Source organism: Enoplosus armatus, chromosome 23 (genome assembly GCF_043641665.1).
Source record: "Enoplosus armatus isolate fEnoArm2 chromosome 23, fEnoArm2.hap1, whole genome shotgun sequence".
NCBI lineage: Eukaryota > Metazoa > Chordata > Actinopteri > Centrarchiformes > Enoplosidae > Enoplosus > Enoplosus armatus.
Window position 1 is genome coordinate 12,791,316 of NC_092202.1, and position 20,825 is coordinate 12,812,140.

At 45.1% G+C, this 20,825-nt stretch overlaps 1 protein-coding gene across 1 annotated transcript; it reads left to right on the forward strand.

The window, feature by feature from the left end:
- The first annotated feature begins 16,666 nt into the window (after nt 1–16,666).
- Nucleotides 16,667–19,745, forward strand: tmem256 (transmembrane protein 256). The gene is made up of 4 exons (XM_070930008.1): nt 16,667–16,801; nt 17,566–17,603; nt 17,975–18,055; nt 19,053–19,745. The coding sequence occupies exons 1-4, from the start codon at nt 16,720–16,722 to the stop codon at nt 19,194–19,196; spliced, it is 345 nt and encodes a 114-aa protein (XP_070786109.1). The 5' UTR covers nt 16,667–16,719; the 3' UTR covers nt 19,197–19,745.
- The last annotated feature ends 1,080 nt before the right edge of the window (nt 19,746–20,825 follow it).

A 20,825-nucleotide genomic window follows, 5' to 3' on the forward strand; every position in this document is an offset into this window, starting at 1 on the left:
CAGGGGGCTGTTGACAACATGTATCTCCATTAATTTTCCAAACGTATATTTTAGACACCACATGTAGGCCAAAGATAATTCAAAATAAGATGCATTTGTATCGAAAGGTCCCTCATTCTAGCCCCAATTTGCTGATTCTGATCCTCATTTCTTACATGTTTTAATTCAAGACACCCCTGGAGCACACACATACACACACAAACAAAATCAAAAATGCAAATTGAATGCAAATTGGGAGAAATAATCAATTGAAGCAAGATATTTTAGTGTGTAACTCGGATTTTTTCGGCTTTGACCATGTAAACCTCCTACCTGTTAATTTGTGATCCACGGGCGCTGGTGGGGTGCCAGATTCCCACTGGTGTTTTTTTGTTTTTTTTTTCTCTTCCTGAGATTTCGTCCTCCTCCTCCTCCTCCTCCTCCTCCTCGTCCTCTTCACTAAACCTTCCTCCAGCAGCGGTAAATGTCAAGCGCGCAAAAAGTGCTTGTTTGTTGTTTAAAAAAATAAAAAATAAACACCTTCAAAAATGCACCCCCCCCCCCCCCCGACACTGCACTATCTTGTTCAATCCAAAAGGGCCGGCAGGTGGGACTTCATGACAATGAAGACTGAATACCAAAAAATAAAACTGCTCTACTGCATTACACACCACATGCAGACTGACATAGTATGATTCCCCATCCGGGCAGGCTCGGCTCGGCTCGGTTCGGTCCCCGTCTTCTCCAGCACGGCAATTTATTAATGAATTTCTCTGCTGACAGTCCGGTTTGCCTCAGTAGGAATGTATGTTTTTGTCGAGGCCTTAATATGATTAAAAAATAAGAATAAAAAAATAACCCGGACGTGTCTGCGGGGTCTCGGTGGATTTGACAGCCGGGAAGTGTCACCTGTGTTGACCAATGGTCAGAGCTACTCAGTTTTTTGAGCGTTTTTTTTTTTTTTGTTCTGGGACGTCGTCGGTAAATCCTCAGTAAATCCCCTCAAGGCGCACTCCGACGCCGCCGAGCAGCGGTGCAAGTCACGGTGCGAGCCCCGGCTTGCTTTTAGCTCGTCCCGGTGACGGTGGACAGACACTGCGCGGTCGTCTGGTGGTCTTGTGAGAAGATGCTGCCTCCGCCGCCGCTGCCGCCGCTGCCGTGTGTGGATGCCGTGACCGCCTCGGCTAGCTGTCGCGCGCGCACACGTGCGCACCCTCGCACGCACGCTCGTTCCCTGCGTGTGACGCGCGCCGCAGTGTCCTCCCTAGCAAGCTGGTCGTCTTGGCAACGCTTTCCTCTGACCTCAATATGGTTGCTTTTCCGCTAAAAAATGTGTCGCGTTTGCCTCAGCTTCAGTCGCGATGACAGCATGCTCACGTTCACTCGCTCCGGTGAAAACGTTAATCCGCTCTTCGGTGTAGAGTGTGTTGTAGGGTTGGTTTCCATCTTCTCCTGCAGAGGGATGTGAAAAATTAGTGCTGAGGAGTTTAATTTTTCGGCATCCCTCTCCTCCTCTCCTCCGCTCGCGTCCAGCCGGGCCGATCTGCATCAGCATGACGTCAGAGGACGTTAAAGGGATAGTAGCCCATTTTGTTTTTCACCTCCACCCTGCATCTTCCCTTCTCCACTATCCCTTCACCATTCACCCAGCCACCTTAAACATCCCTCCATCGACCCTCACCTCAGTCGCTCCCCTCCATCTCTCCATCCATATAGTTTACCCTTTCAACACAGCAAACATGTAATTCTCTATTTCTGGCCAGGCTAATCCCTACAGCAGGCTAACCATGTTAATCATTGAGGGATAAATGTCACAGCAGTATTTTGCGTGCCAAATAGGGTATTAAATGAGTTTTATAGTGATACCACAGAAGATAAAAATGATATAACATACAATAAGATTAGGATGTGCACTCACTAATCATCACTACAAGTCCCCTTTGGAGTATTATACTGATTTTTTTGGGGGCAGGTTGCTGCCTTCACCAGCTTGCACATTTATTTATTTTATGTGTTACTTTAAAGGATAATAACCATCTAACATCCAGCATGGCTGAGTCCCTGATCTCATCAATGCAGATGGTAATGGCTGTGTGGTGGCAGCACCTGCTCCTCTGGATGCAGGACAGCCACATGTCTGTCTTATTACCAGGCTCGTAACACAGCCAAACATCTGCCTCAGTCACTCTCCCACTGCAGAGCCATGTGTCCACAGTTGGCGGGCCGGCGCCTGCCAGGAATTCCCGGCTCAAAGGGTAAAAGTCTCCCGAAAAAAACGTAGACTTTTGCCCCTTCTTTGCTTGTTTTCGTGCTACTATCAGCAGTCACTTAAGTATAATGAGTGGCACCCCCAGCCATATCCAAATGACGCCCATGCGCTCGCAGGCAGCATCCAGATCTCATTTTGGAGAAGATTTACTGCTTAAAATCCATGTGCCAGTGTTCATTCACTTCCTCGTATAAACCCCAGGCAGGGGAACAGGCTGCTCCTCCACTCATGTGGGGAATCAGCCTGTCGTCAATCAGCCAAAACATCATGTCAGCCAGTCGTGCTTTTTACCTTCGGACACATCCAGCTACCTGAGGGACAGGGAAGAGGCAGAGAGAGAGGGGAAGAGAGAGATCGCTGTGGGGCTACGATCTCGGCTATCAAGACAAATTGTCTTTGGTGGTGGATGTACATTCCCCCAGTGATATCCCATCAGGCCAAGGTGAGGAAGTAGAGGGCCTGTGTGTGTGTGTGTGTGTGTGTGTGTGTGTGTGTGTGTGTGTGTGTGTGTCTCTCTTCATGTACTGGGGTGATGTTGATGTCTTACACTTGATGGACCCTAGCCAAGCATCAGAGGTAATGACCCACCAGGGAGACCTGACAGCTGAGCTGAGATAGACATCCACACACATCCAGACACACACACACACACACACACACACACACACACACACACACACACACACACACACACACACACAGACACCTCAATGCCTGTTTCACACAACTCCTTGTGGTTTGTCACTGACAGACTACATTGATACAAGGTAGCAAACACATGTATCATGAAGCACGCAGTCACTTTGAACATACACCACCCCTCCCTACACACACACACACTCCCAGTTGTGATATATGTTGTGTTAGAGGTCAGTTTGCAACTCAGGGGGAGCTGCTGGTCTATGAGTATATGAATTCCCCTGCTGTGTTTATGTATGTTCTTATGCCTCCAGAGCACCACTATAGTGGGTCGTGCTTGATTGGCGCCGTTCTATGCATAAGTGACCAGCCAAAAGGCCCTTTGATGTGGCCCCGGGGTCCTGGGCCCCTGCAGACACCCGCCTCTGGCTCTATTATTTTTCCATCTCTCAGCTTTCAAAGGAGAACAGCTCTGAAATTATACAGTTGGAACAATACACCCACAAGAGAAAGTAATGTGTTAAGACTTACATATGCATACACACATGCGCATGGAGGCATGCATTGTCGCATACTTAAATGTATGTACAAACACATGTTCATGTGCAGCTGTAAGCCCGCTATCGCACATACACACACGCCTGTGGATTTAATATTCCATTAAAAACAGGCTGCTGCAACAACGGCTACATTCTGCGATATTACAATCAAATAATTTGTTTGCTCGGAGGTGTTTGCAATAATATGTCATTGCAATCTCATAAAGCCATTAACCTTTCCGTCTAAGGTACCCAGAGTACGCAGAAAGCCCATTTTCTTTCCGCCTAATTTACCTTTCCTGCAACCTGACCTATTGAGCATGCCCACAAATCCCTTCTGTGTTGGCAGACTGCGAGAGCCCGGCGCTGTCACAGAGACTGAAATAGAATATCAAAGAGAAACAATTATTTGTTTGTTTGTGACTAATTCCAAGGATGGCAGCATTGCACACACTCACCTGTGTGCGCGGACGCATTATAATTACAGACTATTATTCCTCAGTGGGAGAAAAAGGGGCTGCGAAGATGTCAGTCCAAATCGCTGAAAAACAACTCCAGTTAGCGGATGCCAGGAGCTTTTAATTCACAAAGCTGTTTTGGGGAAAAGAGACTGGGCTTTAGCACAGTCGGATGCTAGCTTGCCAGGAGAGGCAGAGGAGCTGCGTGGCACAAATACACTTTAAATGAAATGCACTCATGCTCCTCCTGTTCCTGCAGCAGTCATTATCCTTTCACCGATTCACACTCGTGCAGTATGACACTGCAAGTTCAAAATCTCGACCGTTGCCCTGCTCCCCTCTGTGCCCTTATCTTGTCCCCCATGTTCTCACCCTCACACCTTTAAACCTCTTACACATCGCACCCTGTCTGAATTCCTTACACTGATTTACCCTTCTTCACTGCAAAACTTCATCACTAGTAATCTTTCTTGACTTCCTTGTAGCTTCACATTTATTCTCCCCTCTCTTTCTACCATCCTGCCCACCACGCGGCATCTGCCCCTCGGGTTGGTAACTGGTGCTCTTCCAGCCTTACTCCCACCTCCTCTCGCTCCTGGCATGTGGTTCTGTTTCCCACATACTCACTTATCATTATAAGGTTGGATTTATGTTTGAGCACAATGTTATTTATTGGAACATTGTGTGTTTTTTGGGGGGGGGGCAGCGGTATGAGTCAGGTGTGAGACAGAATGATAGCTTAAGCATTGTGTGATCCAATGGCGCACTGGTGGCATTCAGCTGTAAACATTGTTGTCAAGGTGTGACTGTTGCTGTACTTTGCCATTTTTATCATTTTGATGGGGAGAAAAGATGCAACAAGATTGCGGGGAACGTTCAGAATGAAATCTTTTGTTTTAATAGCAAAGAGTGGTGTGGAGTGGCTTTTCCACTAGGTGGGGCCAGTAAAACTCGGAAGGCTATCTGCCACACTGGCGGGTAAATGTCTGTCCCAAAATAGTTGTGTGATAAAAAAAAACTATGCTGAGAGTCTTTACCACATTTGGTTCTGCCTTCTAGCTACTTGAGCAGCGTTGCCAGGTTGATCATTATTCGCCAGAAAAGAATATGAATAAACGTCCGCACTGTGACAAAGCCAAGTTTGTCAACTCACCCAAACTAAGTTTTGCTGACGTAATTCAACCTAAAGCTGCCCAGCTGTGTGGAAAATCGCCCAATCTGGCACCAGATCCATTTCAGTATTTTCTCTGCTGTTCCCCTAAACTCTACGTTTTACATTCTGGTGTCTTATAGCTCATTGTTTGGTTCACTTTCATCGCTCCAATCACATCATTTCCGGCAGCGGGCCCATGTCGTCTAGCTGTCGTCAGCTACCTGCCCAGCACCAAACAGCTGACAGTTGGCAGCAGCTAGTTGGTGAACAAGGAGGAGCATTTAGGTGCTAAGGAGACAGCTGTTTCAGGAGTCAATGGAGGCCAAAACAGAGCTAAAACGAACGTGAACATTCATTAGGTGGACAGAGACAGGGCTCCAAATGAATGCTAATGTTGCTCTGTGTCTGGTGGATGTGTAAATAGGTAATTGCTCACTAACACATTTGCCATATCAACTATATGTTAGTGTTGTGTTTTCACCTTATTATAATGATTAATGGGGGGGGGGGGGGGGGGGGGGTGACCTCCAGGTGCTGAATCATTAATACGTTCAAAAGTCAGGTAAGATCTAAAAGTAAATGTATTGTAGCAAATTACTTCCAAAGAAATAATAATTGTTAAGATGATGAAGATCTCCTCAGTGAAACTGATACTTCTACCGTACACCACACTCACTCCCCTCTACCTCGTCCACATCCAGCTCATCTCTCAGCAAATCTCTCCCAGTGGACTCCCAGTGGTTTCCACCCCCTCTTCCACCTTCTCCCCTAATTTTACATCAACTCCCACACTCCCTGCTCTTTCACTTCCCTCCTCTCCTCCTTCCTCCTCACTCTCGCCTCAGCGAGACCCGGCGGGGCTCGTGGCGATTTCTTCACCTGCTCTCGACCTGCCTTCCATTTCCCAGGCTCGCTCAGAGCTCCTCTACTTTGCACGTTTACCACTGCTCCCCACCATCCCTCCCTCCCTCCCTCCCTCCCTCCGTGTTTTCCTACATCTCTGGTCCTCAGCAAGCCTCCAGCCCCTTGGGGTCAGGGATAGTATCCTTTTTCTCTGAACTGTAGCAGCAGGGAGCCTACCAGATTAGTGGTAAAGTAGCTCCACTTGTATTGGTTCCCATTGTATGCCACCTTTGCTGTCGATATACCTCAACATCCCCCTAACACACACAAATACACAGACACACCCCATTAGCTAGAGCGACATCTGCTTTTAATTGTACCCATCTGAGCACTGCCTAGTCTCCACATCCATGAATCGGCCAGTGCTAATTGCAGCACCACATGTCCCGTCGATGCCGGCTGCCACAGCGAGGTATAAAGAGAGAGAGAGAGAGAGAGAGAGCTGAGAGACCTGTGTGACTTTGCATTTTATATCACTTCCTCTGCCCCGGAAACTTTGGGTTTATGGCCTTGTCATCATATATGCACATGTAGTCATTATAAGCATTAATAGGTTCACATGCCGTGTCTGCGCTTGTGACTGTGCCTGTGTGGCGTGTGTGTGTGTGTGTGTGTGAGTGTGTATATGTGGGGCCCTGCTGAGAGAGAAGCTCAGGACTGATGTATTATTCATGGTAAGGAGATAGTAAACTCACATAAAGGGAAAATGTGCTTATTTGATACAAGCATGCGAGGAGCCCTCCCCTTCTTGTAGTGGTGATGGACGGTGGCAAATGTTAAGCTCCCACAATCACACACATATATTCTGTAGATCAAATTTGAACCAGGAAGTCCTTCTGCAAACTGTGATGGATATTTACAATGGACAGTTTGGGTAATAATTTTACTTTTGACCTTACTTCCATATAAGTTTGGCTAACCTGGAGGTTTATTTAAAACCTAATATAATCATGCTGGTCTAGCTTGTTGTAAGGGCTGGAGTTGGCAACCACTAGTAAGCTTACATTTATGATTTTCCCGGGTTTAGGGGTTTGTTGATGGTGATGAAATTCCTCCAAACTGCAGGCTGGCTAGTTAGTTAGTCAAACCACAATGTCTCATTTTATACACGTGCAGTGCATGTGATGTGTGGGTGCTGAAGCTTTGAAATAGTTTTAAGGCACCTTTGGTGGAGCAACTAATTACTTTTGTTGTTGAGTAATTAGTAAAGGTACTTTGTCAATGAGTAATATTTAATAATAAGTAAGTTGCCCAACACTGTGGATAGAAAGGATAACCAAAAAAATAAAAGCAGAGATGAAATAAACTGGAATTATCCATAAAGCCAACACTTTGCATCATGCTCCATCACTGTCTAACACACACACACACACACGGGCACCAGTACAAACACTAGTGTGTGTGTGTGAGTTCATTTGGCCTGCATACTTCAGTGTCTATGTGTCCACATGCACACTTCATCATGAATAATACGCAGAACGAGACATCATTTTACAGGTTATTAGGCAGGCTTATCCTGGCCTGACATTTTGCTGACTGTAATTGTTTTTGATATATTTAATTCACCCACTGCTCACATTGCTTTTGTTTTCGTCGCAGCCTGCCGCCTTCTGAGCAAAGCATTCGGAGACAGAGAGACGGCATAAGGAGCAGAGCTAAATCAACATAATGAAAGCAGAAAGTGGCTCCTCTGGGAAGAGGGTCCAAATGACAGACATCTCAACGACTCCATCACGAGCGACATCATTGTTCCAGATGGATGACGTTCAGCTTAAAGCAACAGTTTGCTTGCGATTTGTAGAACACTTGAACTTTTCAGCGTTATTAGATTAGGTGATTAGATGAAACCTTAATGGTCCCCATAGGGAAACTGGGCTTGTTGCAGCAGCAGAGAGGAGGATCTAGATAAGAATTAAACAAATAGATAACACTGAAGATAATACTGCACGCAGTTTGTACAGCAGAGCACAATGGCTGACAGATTACTTTGTGGATTTGCAATAGGACATAAAGGGACGGAGCAGCAGCTTGTTCATTAAAAAGGGCAATGCGGGAGGGGCACACCTGACCACAGTGAAAGATATGTAGCTTAAAGCTGCACAAATAAATATTTTGACTTATTAAATTTAATGACTGATGACAAATCTACAGAAAACTATCACCAGTTCCTCTAAGTTTAATGGTCAATGGTTCATGTTCACCACAATAGCTTTATTAGGTGATAATATGTCAGTGTCCATGCAGCTTTAATGTGACTTGGATTGCTGGATGATCGGGGTGGAGGCGGAGATCTCAAAGACAAATATCTCAAAAAACCTGAGGAAATGAAACCAAACACATCTGCATGGCGAAGCAAAAAAAAAACAATATAAATCTTTGTACATTTTAAATTGGTGGAAAGGGGACCATGGCGTAAATGTGTGTCGGCTGTCTTCATTCATTTTACGAAGCAATACATTTGCTGCAGGCACACGCTAGATGATGCACATCAACAGAAAACAAACAAACAAACAACAACAAAAAAAAAGATTAGCAAAAATGATGAACTGGAGCAACATACAGTGAAAAGATAGATACTAATCTGAGAATGTAAGTGGCTGCTTTACAATTTTATCTTGAAACTGTCAACTGTAGTAACATAGTATAACACATCTTCTTCAGTTTTAATAAAACATACACCCTTGTGTCCTCAAAAATAAGTGCAACTCTGAAAATATTACTTTCAAAGCATTTGTCTGTCTTTCGAGCCAAACTTGGCAAAAGGTAATTATGTCTTTTCTGCAATTATAGATAACAGCAGTGGGGGGAAAAAAATAGCCTTACTGTGGAAGCTGCATACAGATTAACTTTATAGTTAAGGAAGACTGTGGGTGCAGTCATTTTAAGGTGAGTGTTTAGAAAATGAAAATGAAGAAAAAGATAGCAAACATTCTTCTGGAGTGAAACGTGCACGTGGCTATTAAAATGACCCACAGTGGATGAATGGAGGCGTGGCAGAGTGTTGGTTTCGATGTACTGTATGTTCCTTGCACATGATGGGAATGTGGTGGAAATGTAAAAAAAAATCCTCTATTATATCATTTGAGCAGAGCAGCATTAAATGAGGGACCTGCCAGTCACCTATGGAGGTGATTCGCTGATGTACGAAGACATTCCACTGTGACAGTGTTGCCCCGATACTTTTTTTGGCTTCAACTTCCTGCTTTCCATCTCCAGCTTCTCTCCAGGCACATGACTAATGAGCCCAGAATTATAAAAAGCCCTGCCGCGAAGCTGCCGCAAAGGTTTTCTTTTCTGTTCCTCTTTGCTCTCTTTCCTTCCAAACAAAGAAAACGTTGTTGTTGTTGTTGTTGTTGTCTGTAGAAGCCCTGATACCGCCATCTACGTCTCTCACTGCTAATTCTGGTTGTCCACTGGGGCGCCGGACAGCAAGGCTTCACCTCCAATCACCTGCTCTCCTCCTTCCATATCAGACATCTCAGAAAAGCCGAGCCGCACTCCTCTGCTAATGAACTCCTCTGATGGAATTCATGCTGGAAGGGATGCTGATCACCTTTTTAGCCAACATTTGCCTTGTTAGAATATTAAAAAGCCTCATAATGTTGAACTTAGGGACACAAACATCCATCCCTCCGCTCTCCCAGGCTTGAATTTCGCTCCTGGCGTCTGCATGCCCATCAGCGCGGCGCCATGGAAATTCAGGTGTTGTGGTGGAAAAACAAGCATTCAGAAGGGGACTCATTAGAGGTGCGAAAACAGAGTGATGGAGCCGTAAGACGGGAGGAATAAGCAAAGAAAAGTGAATGAGATGGATGGACCCGAGCTGCAGCAGCCCCTAGGATGAAGCAAACGGTGTGACTGGTATATACATGGCCTGTGACAGCTTTGATTAAGATGCTCGCCGGCTAATCGGCTCCTTCTCTGTCTCTCTGTGTCTCCCTCTCTGATTCTCACACAAATGTAAACCAGGTGGATGGAGCAATGGTGGACAAGGACAGAGGCAGAGGAAACATTCAACAGCAGGATATTGATCGCGGCCACAAATCAAGATCAACGCGGTTCCACAGCAGCTCACGTGCAATACTTGTTTTCCATTTTCAGAAGAATAAGAGTCCACAGGCACAGCAGCTGCTACTGCTACTAACACCTCTGATGGGGCCCAATAGTACTTTGTGCTACATGCTAACGTCCGCAAGCTAACACATACAGATACTTGGAAGGAGGATCAGTTCATTGGTGGTTTTGGTCTTTTCAATAGATTTGTTGACAAAAAGAAAGATAAAGAACATCCCCATCCAACTTAAACTTCAATATATTCCAACATTGATTTGTAAATGGTAAATAATATCGCTGTAATCATTTGTCTGTATTCAGTTGGCAGTTCATGGTATGAAAGATGTAGACTCTTGAATTCATGTCAGATATTTGTGAAGAAAATACACAGTGTGTACTAAGACGACACTCATTCTGGTTCATGGTTCCCTAATCTGAATATTAGTTCCATGTTTTGTTTCGTTTAGTTCTTTGACAGAAGCGTCACTATCATGATGTCATATTCGTACATTCCGGTCACTGTAAATTGAGGTGTGGTTGAAGATTCTCACTCATTTGGTATCTGATTGCTCAGCCGTCCAAACCCTCTGGAAAGACACATTTGTTCACTCGTTCGCTGTGTTCGACAAACCCAGTTACTGCTTTCCTCTCCTTCAAAACTCGACTCGTCTCTTAAAAATGGACGCCCACTTCATTTTTGAACAAGTTCAAAAAATGAGGCCGTCCTCTTTCTCAGAGGAGGAGCGCCATCGCTACCAAGCAGAAGTAAGTTACAGTAAATGTAAAGGGGCACTGTGCATATTTGTATAATACTGTGTTTCTGTGAGCTGCTTCAAACTGAACTGTACTGAACCTGTGTTGCAGAAAATGATGCTGAGGCAGTTTATGCTCATGAAGCAGCAGGACCAAGTTCCTGATTATCTATCTGTCAGACACATGAAGACCTGGCTGCTGACAGGAAGAAGCTTCCTGGAGGAGTGAGTCAAACTGATACTGATGCTGATGGAAAACTGGCATATTACATTAGGGCTGTTCTAAAAATGTGTAAAAATTGTCGAGGTTAGATAAGAGTCTTTGTTTATTTTTACAGGTTTCAGGAAATAATTGAGAGGACAGGGATAAATAATCTGTTCATGGCTGAATTGGTACGTAAAATATAGAGGATCTTAAGACTTTAGATCGGTGTTTAAACGTTAACTGTGCAGTTTCCTCTAAAACCAGCTACATTCTCTTCCTGTTGAGACTAACTGAAGAGTGATGTTGACAGGCCTGGACCACAGCGAGGCACTTCTGTGTCAGTCAGATGGAAGAAGAGCTCCTGGAAGAGCTGGACAAAGAAGAGGGGCTTTCGCAGCAGCTCAGGAGGAAGGTCACATTGGAGGGCCTCCAGATGTTTGTCTCAGTCGTACGCCCAGCGGCCGAGAGAGCCGTACAGACCTTCCTTCCATCTCTGCACAGCAAGCTGCTGAGAATCTTCGGTGGCATTCAGATCCCCAGCGGCCCGCTATCTGCAGGGGACACAAAACCAGCAGAGCTCTTGGAGCTTGAACAGAGTGCTGCGCCCGTGGTACCAGAGGTGGTGGACACTGCTCTGAAGTTCCTCCTGGAGGAACCAGAGCGGGAAAACAAGAGTGAAGCTGCCAGTGCTGAGATTGGCAAACTGCTGACTAACTCAGCAGCTCCCTGCCTCTCTCAGTTTGGATCTGTACCTGAAGCTCTTCTGCTTAATATCTGCACTATAGTGGCCCGGTACATGGTCAGAGCCATCTATAAGAGGTTTGACAAGCGCTCCAAGTCCTTCTATCAGATGGACTATGATGAAAGCTTTTTCTCTGCCAATGATGCCGTCACCCAGGCCATCCAGGGCATGGACCTAGAAGTGCGCTTTCAGTTCTGCAGCAGGGTTTCTCCCCAAGAGATGGCCACGATGTCGAATGATGCCAATGTGGCTGTGTCCTTGGGTGATGAGCAGGAGGAAGCGATTGAATCTGAGGAAGAGGAAACCCTGGTTCAGGACTCTGCCATCCAGAATATGGACCACGAAGTGCAGACTGATGAGTCCGTCCAGGGTCATGTTGGCCTCTGCAGTTCAGAGGGTCCGGAAGAGCCACATCTGGAGATGAGGGAGGTTTCTCCCCGAGTCTCTATGGATGAAGAGACGGACACTGTGCAAAATGATGTGCCTGAGGACACATCCCCGGTCGGACTGGAGGCCAATGTGATCGTGTACATGGATGATAAGCTGGAAGCCGTGCAGCAGCAAGTGGAGGCATCTGAGACACAGAAATCCCTGGTTCAGGACTGTGATGTTAAGGAGAAGGACGGAGTGGGTACCTTCTTCTGTGGTGTCTGGGAGATGATGTCATGCTGCTTTTGTGTTTCCAGCAAGCGACTAAATCGGAGCTAAATGTCTCTGCAATAAAAATTGTAAATAAATGCTGTTCATTTTAAATCTTGAATCATTTTGTCTGTATTTACTGTTTTGTAAATGGACAAAAACCTGTTAAACTTTATGTCCATGTGCAAACATGTTTGGTGTCCTAGAGACTCTGGGCCCTACTAAACAGCCCCCCCAAAAAACGTCAGAATTTTTCCCAATTTTATGAGATTTGCTTATAGACGTGATTTTGAACTGATGACATGTTTCGGAAAAAGGTGTCAGTGGATTTTATGTTTTTTATTTCTGATTGGCTTCGAAATCCCAAATAAGTCTATTAGGATTTTTGTTATTGGAGTTTAATAATAGTTTGTGGTTCATCGGGGGGTTCAACCTGCTTGGGGTCTAAGTGAAGTCATTTCTGTGACTGTGTCTGTGAATTGCTTGTACTGTCGAGTATTTTCAGCTGCGGATCGAGACACGTTTCGCACGCTAGTTAGTATTTACAGCTGCAGTACCTGTGTACGCAGAGTGTGGCTCACTGATGTGGTTTTTTTTGGTCAACAATGGAGCTCTCTGGCACGGAAGAATGAGACACATCAGGACATGGCTCCGCAGTCAATACTTGTGTGACGGTGCTGTATTTCCCTAATGAAGCCCAGGATTGTGTGATAACCAGGAGGGCTGGTACCGAACGTGATTAAACAGAGCTTGATTTGACATGAGAGTAAATGAAAGCATTCATTTTGGATTCTATTATGCGCTCAGTGCAGGGGCAGAAAATGTATTTATTCCCTGCATATGAAACCGACTTTGCCTCGCTGTAACTGAGTTTCTCCAGCTAGGATATTTTTTGGCCTAATTGCTGCCAGTGGCTAAATCCTTTCCATTTGCATCGATCTCCTTTGAAGAGAGATGCAGATGAGCTTAACGAGTGTGCTAATTATGCTCGCTCTGCGTGGGGAGCCTGCTGTAACCGCAACTTTATGTGTGTGTGTGTGTGTGTGTGTGTGTGTGTGTGCATATTTGAGATTTTATGCTTGTGCATGCCTGAGTGTTTGTGCTTGGACATGCATAAATGCTGGGGACAAACAACCTGACATTAGGAAGAGAGCGACTTCGTTTGAATGCCATTCTGTGGATTAATAAGAAGTCTGAATGCGCTTCGGTTGCTTTGTTTGGAGCTGCGCATGCAGTCAGTGTCAGAGACAACCTGCCACGCTATCAGCAAAAAGAAAGAAAATGGGACTATTTTGCTGAAAAACATCCACAGAACAATATTTTTCAGTGTTGACATGAGAATGGAGACAAATACTATTGTATGTGTGTGTACCTGAGGCTGTTTTGGTCCAGTGTGTGTGTGCCGCTCTGCCAGCCAGTGTAATGGCAATGACTGGTGTTGTCTCCCCCAGCACACAATAGCCTGGACGCCCAGACAAAATGTCACTCGACAGGCCCGTCTCTTCTATCTCTCTCTCAGCATCCCTTCCCCTCTCTCTCTCTCTCTCTCTCTCTCCCCCCCCCCCCCCCCCCCCCCCCCCCTCATTCTTTCCCCTTCGCTGAGAGGGCTGTAATGACATGGACGAGTGACAGAGCTGGAGCATGAAAAGCTGTGGCACCGGGGCACAAAACGTACATTTGTGACTAAACATCTCGGAGACATGAAAGCGCCCTAACAGATAGATAATTGGCTCTCAAAAGCGGGGGCCGAAGACAGTGAAGGGCTGCAACCGTCAAAACACATCAAGGTTAATGGAGGATTTCAGAAAATGTTGGGTTCTTTTTAAGTCTCTGTATTGGGGGGTGGTGGGAGGGAGCACGCCACCCAGCAGGCAAAGCTTTCGGCACACAAAAGGAGATTTCATTCCTTACAGGATGGAGCTGTCCTGTTATTAGATTCTTCTTTTTTTTTTTTTGCCGTTTCCCTGCTGTACTCTCACTCCGAGACACGAGAAACTCAGAGTGTGACGGCGGAGGAGATGGATGACACTTCTGACATTTCCAACAGAGTGACCATGCGAAATTCCTGCCGTTCAGAGTGCAGCTTATTTCTTCAAATAATGACTCAACTTTGAGGCCTCGCTGTGGTGCTTCTACCTGTCCTTGTTACCTGCGAACTAAACAGCGGAATCTGGCTGTTTCCACTTTATTTGCCGTTGCATTGAAATGCCCTTGCAGAACAAAGATGCCACCAGATCCACCTAACAAGAATAGGAAATTGGATATTCGAAACAACCCACGGCAGCACATTAAGTTGAAAGAAAAGCGAGATTCCAGGTGTGCATGCACTTGTTTTTCGGATGGCAAGGAAGGAACATTTCTTGTGTTTTTTCTGGATGGAAGCATCTTTCGAGGTTGCACCAGGATGAAATAAAGTGTTAGGCAACAGCAACTGTCATGTCAATGTGTGTGTCGCAAGACAAGCTACCAGTTCCCATTTGCAGGAAGCGACTCCCCCTCGTTTAAAGCGGGTAATGTTCTCCGCGTCGCGCCGCTTGACTGTTTTCGCGAGAGCCACGCGTTTCCTCGGACGGCAGCTTTCGATCGCGACAAGACAGGCCGGGGTAAAAACAATCTGAGGGGATCAGACACGTACATGCACACACTGCTCAAACACGGTGCGGTTTGGGGGGTGGGGGGTAAAGCACGTCACTAGAGAGGAGAGGAGAGGACAGGCAGGCCGGGCAGGCTGAAGTGAGACTGATGTTGGCTCTTGGAGGAACCTCACAGAGCACGGCTGCTGGGACTTAGAGATAATTCGCTGCTTGTCTGTGAAAACAAGATGTAAAGCCATACTTCATTGTTGTCCTTGCTCTCCCATCTGCCATGGGCCAGAAAGAAAATGACCTGTGTGTGTGTGTGTGTGTGTGTGAGTGCAGAGTAAGCAAGCATCCAACGCTGCAAACCACGGCAAATTAAAGTCCACGCGCATTGCCTGATGGAGACAGACTTTTGTCGAAGCTTGCACGCCAACACCCACGCTGGCTACCGGTTCAGTTCACAGTTGATGAGGAAGACTCATAAGGCTTCTTTTTAATTAGCTACACGGTCATTAAAATGTGTTAATTGTATGCATTGTGTTAATGCTGTGTCAAAGTCAGCTAAGGACGAGGCTGGGCGGAAAGCGTGGTTTAGCGACTTTCCAGTAATGCAGTGTGACCCTGTGTAATTTCAATATGATAATTGGAAGAAGTCCCCCTGCCCCCTCCGCGCCCACACAAACACACACACACACACACACACACACACACTGTGGACGAACTTTGGCAGATGAGAAGACACTACAGCTCCCCCTTTTGGTGGGCTCTCTGCATGGATGAGTGTAACATCGGCATTTGTCCCCAACACACGATGGCAGGAAAACACATCAAACATTAGTCGTAATTCACCAGTGTTTCCCAAACTGCAGTGATGGACAAATTACAGAGTGCTGCGCACTAATGCACCCTCCGCACCACTGGGCCCTATAATTCAGTGTTACGTAGCAATTAAGGTGCATGTGGCGACGCTGGAAAAAAAAAAAAGGGGGCAGCATAAAGCCCTTTCTAAAGCCAAGCAACCCCTGTGTGGAGAGGATTAATTATTCATACAAAAGCAGCACAATAGTATAATTCAGCCCCGCCATGAATAATGCATTTCAGATGTGACGTCTTAAACAAAGATGTGTTTGATTTTCTTTTCCATTTGCGAGGTCAGTAAATACCAGTGAGTTTGAGGCCTTTCTGTGCCACCGGATTTAACACAAAAATAGACTTAAATGTGAGTGTCTTTTACCCTGGTTGCACAGATTCTACTACATGATAGAGTGTTTTTGAAAGTCAGAACTGACCAGCCAAGTACCAAGCCTAAAGGCATTGCAGTGCCTGCTGAAGTGTCGTGTCAGTGTCAGACCTATTTGGTAGAGTTATGAAATTGCCCCCTCGCCCCCCCCGGCTGAAACTGTGGCACGGTAGTCGCCATTTTGGTTCAAGCCTCCAAACGGATGTGCTACGCGGCCGGGAGCCCTGGGTTGAACCTATGGGCTGTTCAACGCAGTTTCATCTCCCGGTGGTGCTGCTCTCAGGGACCCAGCGAAATGTCGTATTTAGTACAACGTGTGGACGACTCTAAAAAGTGCTGCAATGCCCAAGGAGTGAGAGATGAGGGACCTGTAATAAGTGTGAATGTGATGTGTCGTATTATTTATTATATTATACTCCCTGTTACATTTAGTTACAACTTTCGGTTATTTTTGTTCAGACTCATGAGTCGAAAAGGCGTTTTCCAAACCCCGGACTTTAGAATAAGACAGTGAAGGCAGCATCGCCGTCGGTCTTCCGCTTGTCGTATAGACACCGCAGCTACAAAACATGACCGCTTCTGCTGTTGTCCGAAGATTAGCAGCTCTGTCAGGGGCTTCGGCGGTGGCAGCCGGGGCATACGGGGCTCACGGTAGGGACTCTACATTAGCTTACACTCCGTACTCATGCACGGGTCTTTCCATTGGGACAGTAAAGCACAATCAGGAAAGACTGTCAGCGCTTACCACCCCAGCCTCCGGCCAAAAAGAATCCAATTTAAGATTGACTCACCTGTCGACACAGCTACATAGCTCTAAAAGAATAACATATACCTGCATGCTAACGTTTAACAGGCCAGTGGTTAATTCGGCATCTAAACGACACACCAAGCAGCACGTTATTGTAGTATAATAAACCATTTTGTAATCAAGGTGACCCGCCTCCACAGTGTCATGGTGGAAGAAGGCGTATCGAAGGAGAGGGTCAATGGCAAACGTGCACTCAGACGTTCAAGTTGGTGTTTGCTGGATATGGCTGACATAGACCCTCACTCTGGCACCGTTGCTATATTTATATATGAGACAGTAGGCTGGCTCATATTAGGGCTGCACTGACCCCGCCATATAATGTAGTGATAATAATAATAATAATAATAATATACACTACACTGTGGCTGACAACACGAGAGAATGCACAAATACCTACATGCACCCCTACATGCCTGCCACAAGCACTGACAGAAGTCTAAACTAACTTCATGACATTATGGAGTTCGGGACCCATAAAGAAATAATAACCAAAACAGTGTGTGGGGAACTCAAGGGAAGTCTGTTGATTGCCATTAAAGTTATCATTAAGTGTATATCACATATTTAATGATGTAATTCTTTTTCTGTTCCATATGTCTTGTTTTAGGTTTCAAAAACAGCGACCCCGATGACTACCAGAGAGTGGTATGTAAATAGTCCTGTGAATAGCAAATTGTGATATTAAAAGTTTTTCCAAAACTTTCCACTTGATCGCTGCCACAGCCTCCCAATACAGTGTTTCCTTCAGGGATCTTGTCGGAGGTCGTGATCTCGATTATGCAGTTTTGAGATCGGAGGGTTTTTACTAACAGATTTCTGTAAAATTGCCTGAGAGATGTTTTTCAAACACGTTGACTTGAGCTAATGATACGGAAGCACTGCTGTCCCTTTTACACTGCATAGGAGTAGCCCTTTTTCAGGCTTTTCCAGAAAATCTTTGATTCACTAAAATGAAAGACTGATTGGAAATGAAGGATGTATCTGAAAGCTCTGTCTCTGTGTGTCTGCCTCTCCAGCTTTTTGAAACGGCCAACAAGTACCATTTCTACCACAGCCTGGCCCTGCTTGGTGCTGCCCACTCTGGCAAACCTGCTGTGGTGAGTATGGAAGCCTAACACCAACTCTCAGAGCTGGATGCACAAAGTGTCTTTTTAATTTTGAGCTGGTGTGAAAGTGTCATTCTGCCACTAACCCGTCTGTCCTTGCACCGAAAATCAGTATTCCTTCGGGCCATAATTACAGAGGATGCTGTTTTGAACAAACCTGTGGCTAACAGCTGGAAGTAGAGCAGGGAAATTGTGGTTTAATCTGGTTCTGGTGTCCTGGTTTTTATCACATTAGACTAATAGAATTTCCAAAATAAGCAAAACCTGCCGTGCCACGTATTTGCAGTGTAAAGGCTATTTAAAAGAGATGCACAGAGATGCAGTGGCCAATCCAATCAGGACCTCTTGGATGTCACATCTAGTTGGAGCTTGTGGAGAAGACAGTTTGAGCTGGAACTGTTATTTCTGCAGTTGCCAGGGGGTTCATGTAAAGATTGTGGTGCAGCTCAGCTTATTTGAAGGAATATGGATTTGTTTTTTATACATCTCCCCATATTTTTGTTTAGGATCAAAATCAATGCACAGATAGGATATTGCAATTTGGCATGGGTCTGCTGTTTCGTATATTTGTTGTCACAGTAGCCAATGAACTACCAGCTACCACAGGCGGACGACACAGGACACACCTCCACCAACCTGAGTCAGCCGAAACACCTGAACGCCATCTGCTGCTTATGAGACGGAGTGAAAACTAGTTAGCAAGCGAGCAGAGAAGTCAAAATAGAGGTTAAAACGTCCAGCTTCTGCATTCTGCTTTCTCCAAGAGGTGGTAGTGCAAATTCAAACTTGACCCCCCCCCCCCAATGCGCTGTCATCTGTCAACTTCTCAACAATATTAAGCTGTGTATCAAAGCTGCAAGTTGTGTATCTGTATCTTTGAAAGCATCTCAGGACAGTGTGGGTGCCATCCAATGAATTTGGGTATGACGGCCTTACATCTGCAGTTTGTCGCTAACCCGTGTGTCTCCTTTGTCTGCCCTCTATCCAGGCTGGGACCCTCCTGATAGCGGGCATGGGGATGTTCTGTGGCTCTCTTTACCACCAGGCCCTGACAGGGGACCCTGGTCTACGCAAGGTGGCTCCCATGGGGGGCCTAGCTATGATCGCTGGCTGGCTGGCCATTATTCTCTGAACTGTAACAGTCCACATCTCCTCAAACAGGACCACTGCGTGACACTAAACTGTCAGACGGATAATGTATGAACTAAGAGCTTGTGAGAGTTGGCTGAGAGGGTAAAAGTGCTGAGTTATGTCACCCATCTAACCGCTCCCTGTCCTGTCAGCGGGAGATAAGGTCACAGCAGGATTATCACTCTTCTACCATTGCTGTCTGGTTCTGACTGGTGCCCTTTGACTATTTTGTTTCGAGTTCAAATGGACAAGCAAATGTATACAGTATTTCATGCTTTTTGTCACCTCTACAATGTGATAATCTGACATTTTCAGTGGCGTCTCAACTTTGCACTGGGAAAGAAAAAGAAATCCCAGTGCTATACGTAGGTTTGCGTCTGAGTAATGCAGTAGTATATCTAGTCGTTTCTTTACTTTTACTATATTTTCCCCTTACTGCTGTAAATACAGTTCATATTTCTGTACTTTTATTCAGCATGGGGATGGCAAATAGAGTAGAAATAAAGAGAGGAATATGAAGGATTTAAAATTAAATAAATGCTTTTTCTGACACATTGTTGGGTTGTCAAATTTTTTCCACATGGACCTCTTCATTGCAGATAGGCTGTCACCAATTTATAATCTGTTTGCCGTTTTTCTTTTCTTGTAGATTTCTATATTTTAATGGTTCTATTTCTAGATATTGGCAGTGGTGGAAAGTTAATGCACATTCATGCAAGTTCTGTACCCACTGTGAGTGCTATTTTGAGGCACATTACCTGAGCATTTCTATTTTAGGCTACTTAATAGTTGCTCTTTTCACTCCACTACATTTACTTGACAGTCAGTTACTTTGCAGATTAACATTTTTCGGACAAAAGACGTGATAATTCTGATATATTAGACTGCCTTAAAGTGTATAATGCAGCTAGAACTGACCAGCGACAGTACAACATTAAAATGCTGCTGATGTTTTTGATGCATTAATAATGGTAATCCCCCAATGTAATACATATGCCAATATATCACCAAAAACGGGCCCTTTTTTATATAATATATATATTATATTATATATATTAATTTTATAAAAGGGACATATTTTAGGTATACTAGTGGCTTGGTTTGAGGGATGGCTATGTCAGTTTGTCCACCACAATGGTCCAGACTGAAATTTCTCAACAACTTGGATAAAATTTGATAGAGACATTGCAGACTTTCTGTTGAGTGCTAATTAGCGAATCTTAGCATGCCAACACTGTAAACTAAAATGGTGAACATGGTAAATTAAACACCTGTATACCTGCTAAACATCAGCATGTTGGTATTGTTATTGTAAGCATTTTAGCATGCTGAAGTTAGCAGTTAGCTCACAGCTCTGCTGTGCCTACGTTTGACATAGTGGTACTGCTACCAAAGTGACGGATCTGACTACTATAACCACTGGACATGTTCCTCTGATCTTACAGATACATTATATCTATTTTTGACAAGCTTCCTGTCTGTATATTATAGTTCATTTAAATTCCTTTCCGTTGTAATTACCATATGTGCACAGAAGAAAGTTTGTAACAGTACTCTGCAGGGTTCATGTATCTGGATCAACAGATCCTGGGTGGCTTAACAGCTCTTGTAATACCGAAATGCAAACCAA

Coding starts and splice junctions, on each gene's coding strand:
- tmem256 (XM_070930008.1), top strand. CDS start 16,720: ATGACCGCTTCTGCTGTTGTCCGAAGATTAGCAGCTCTGTCAGGGGCT. Junction 16,802..17,565: donor CGGGGCATACGGGGCTCACG/GTAGGGACTCTA, acceptor GTCTTGTTTTAG/GTTTCAAAAACAGCGACCCC. Junction 18,056..19,052: donor ACTCTGGCAAACCTGCTGTG/GTGAGTATGGAA, acceptor CCCTCTATCCAG/GCTGGGACCCTCCTGATAGC.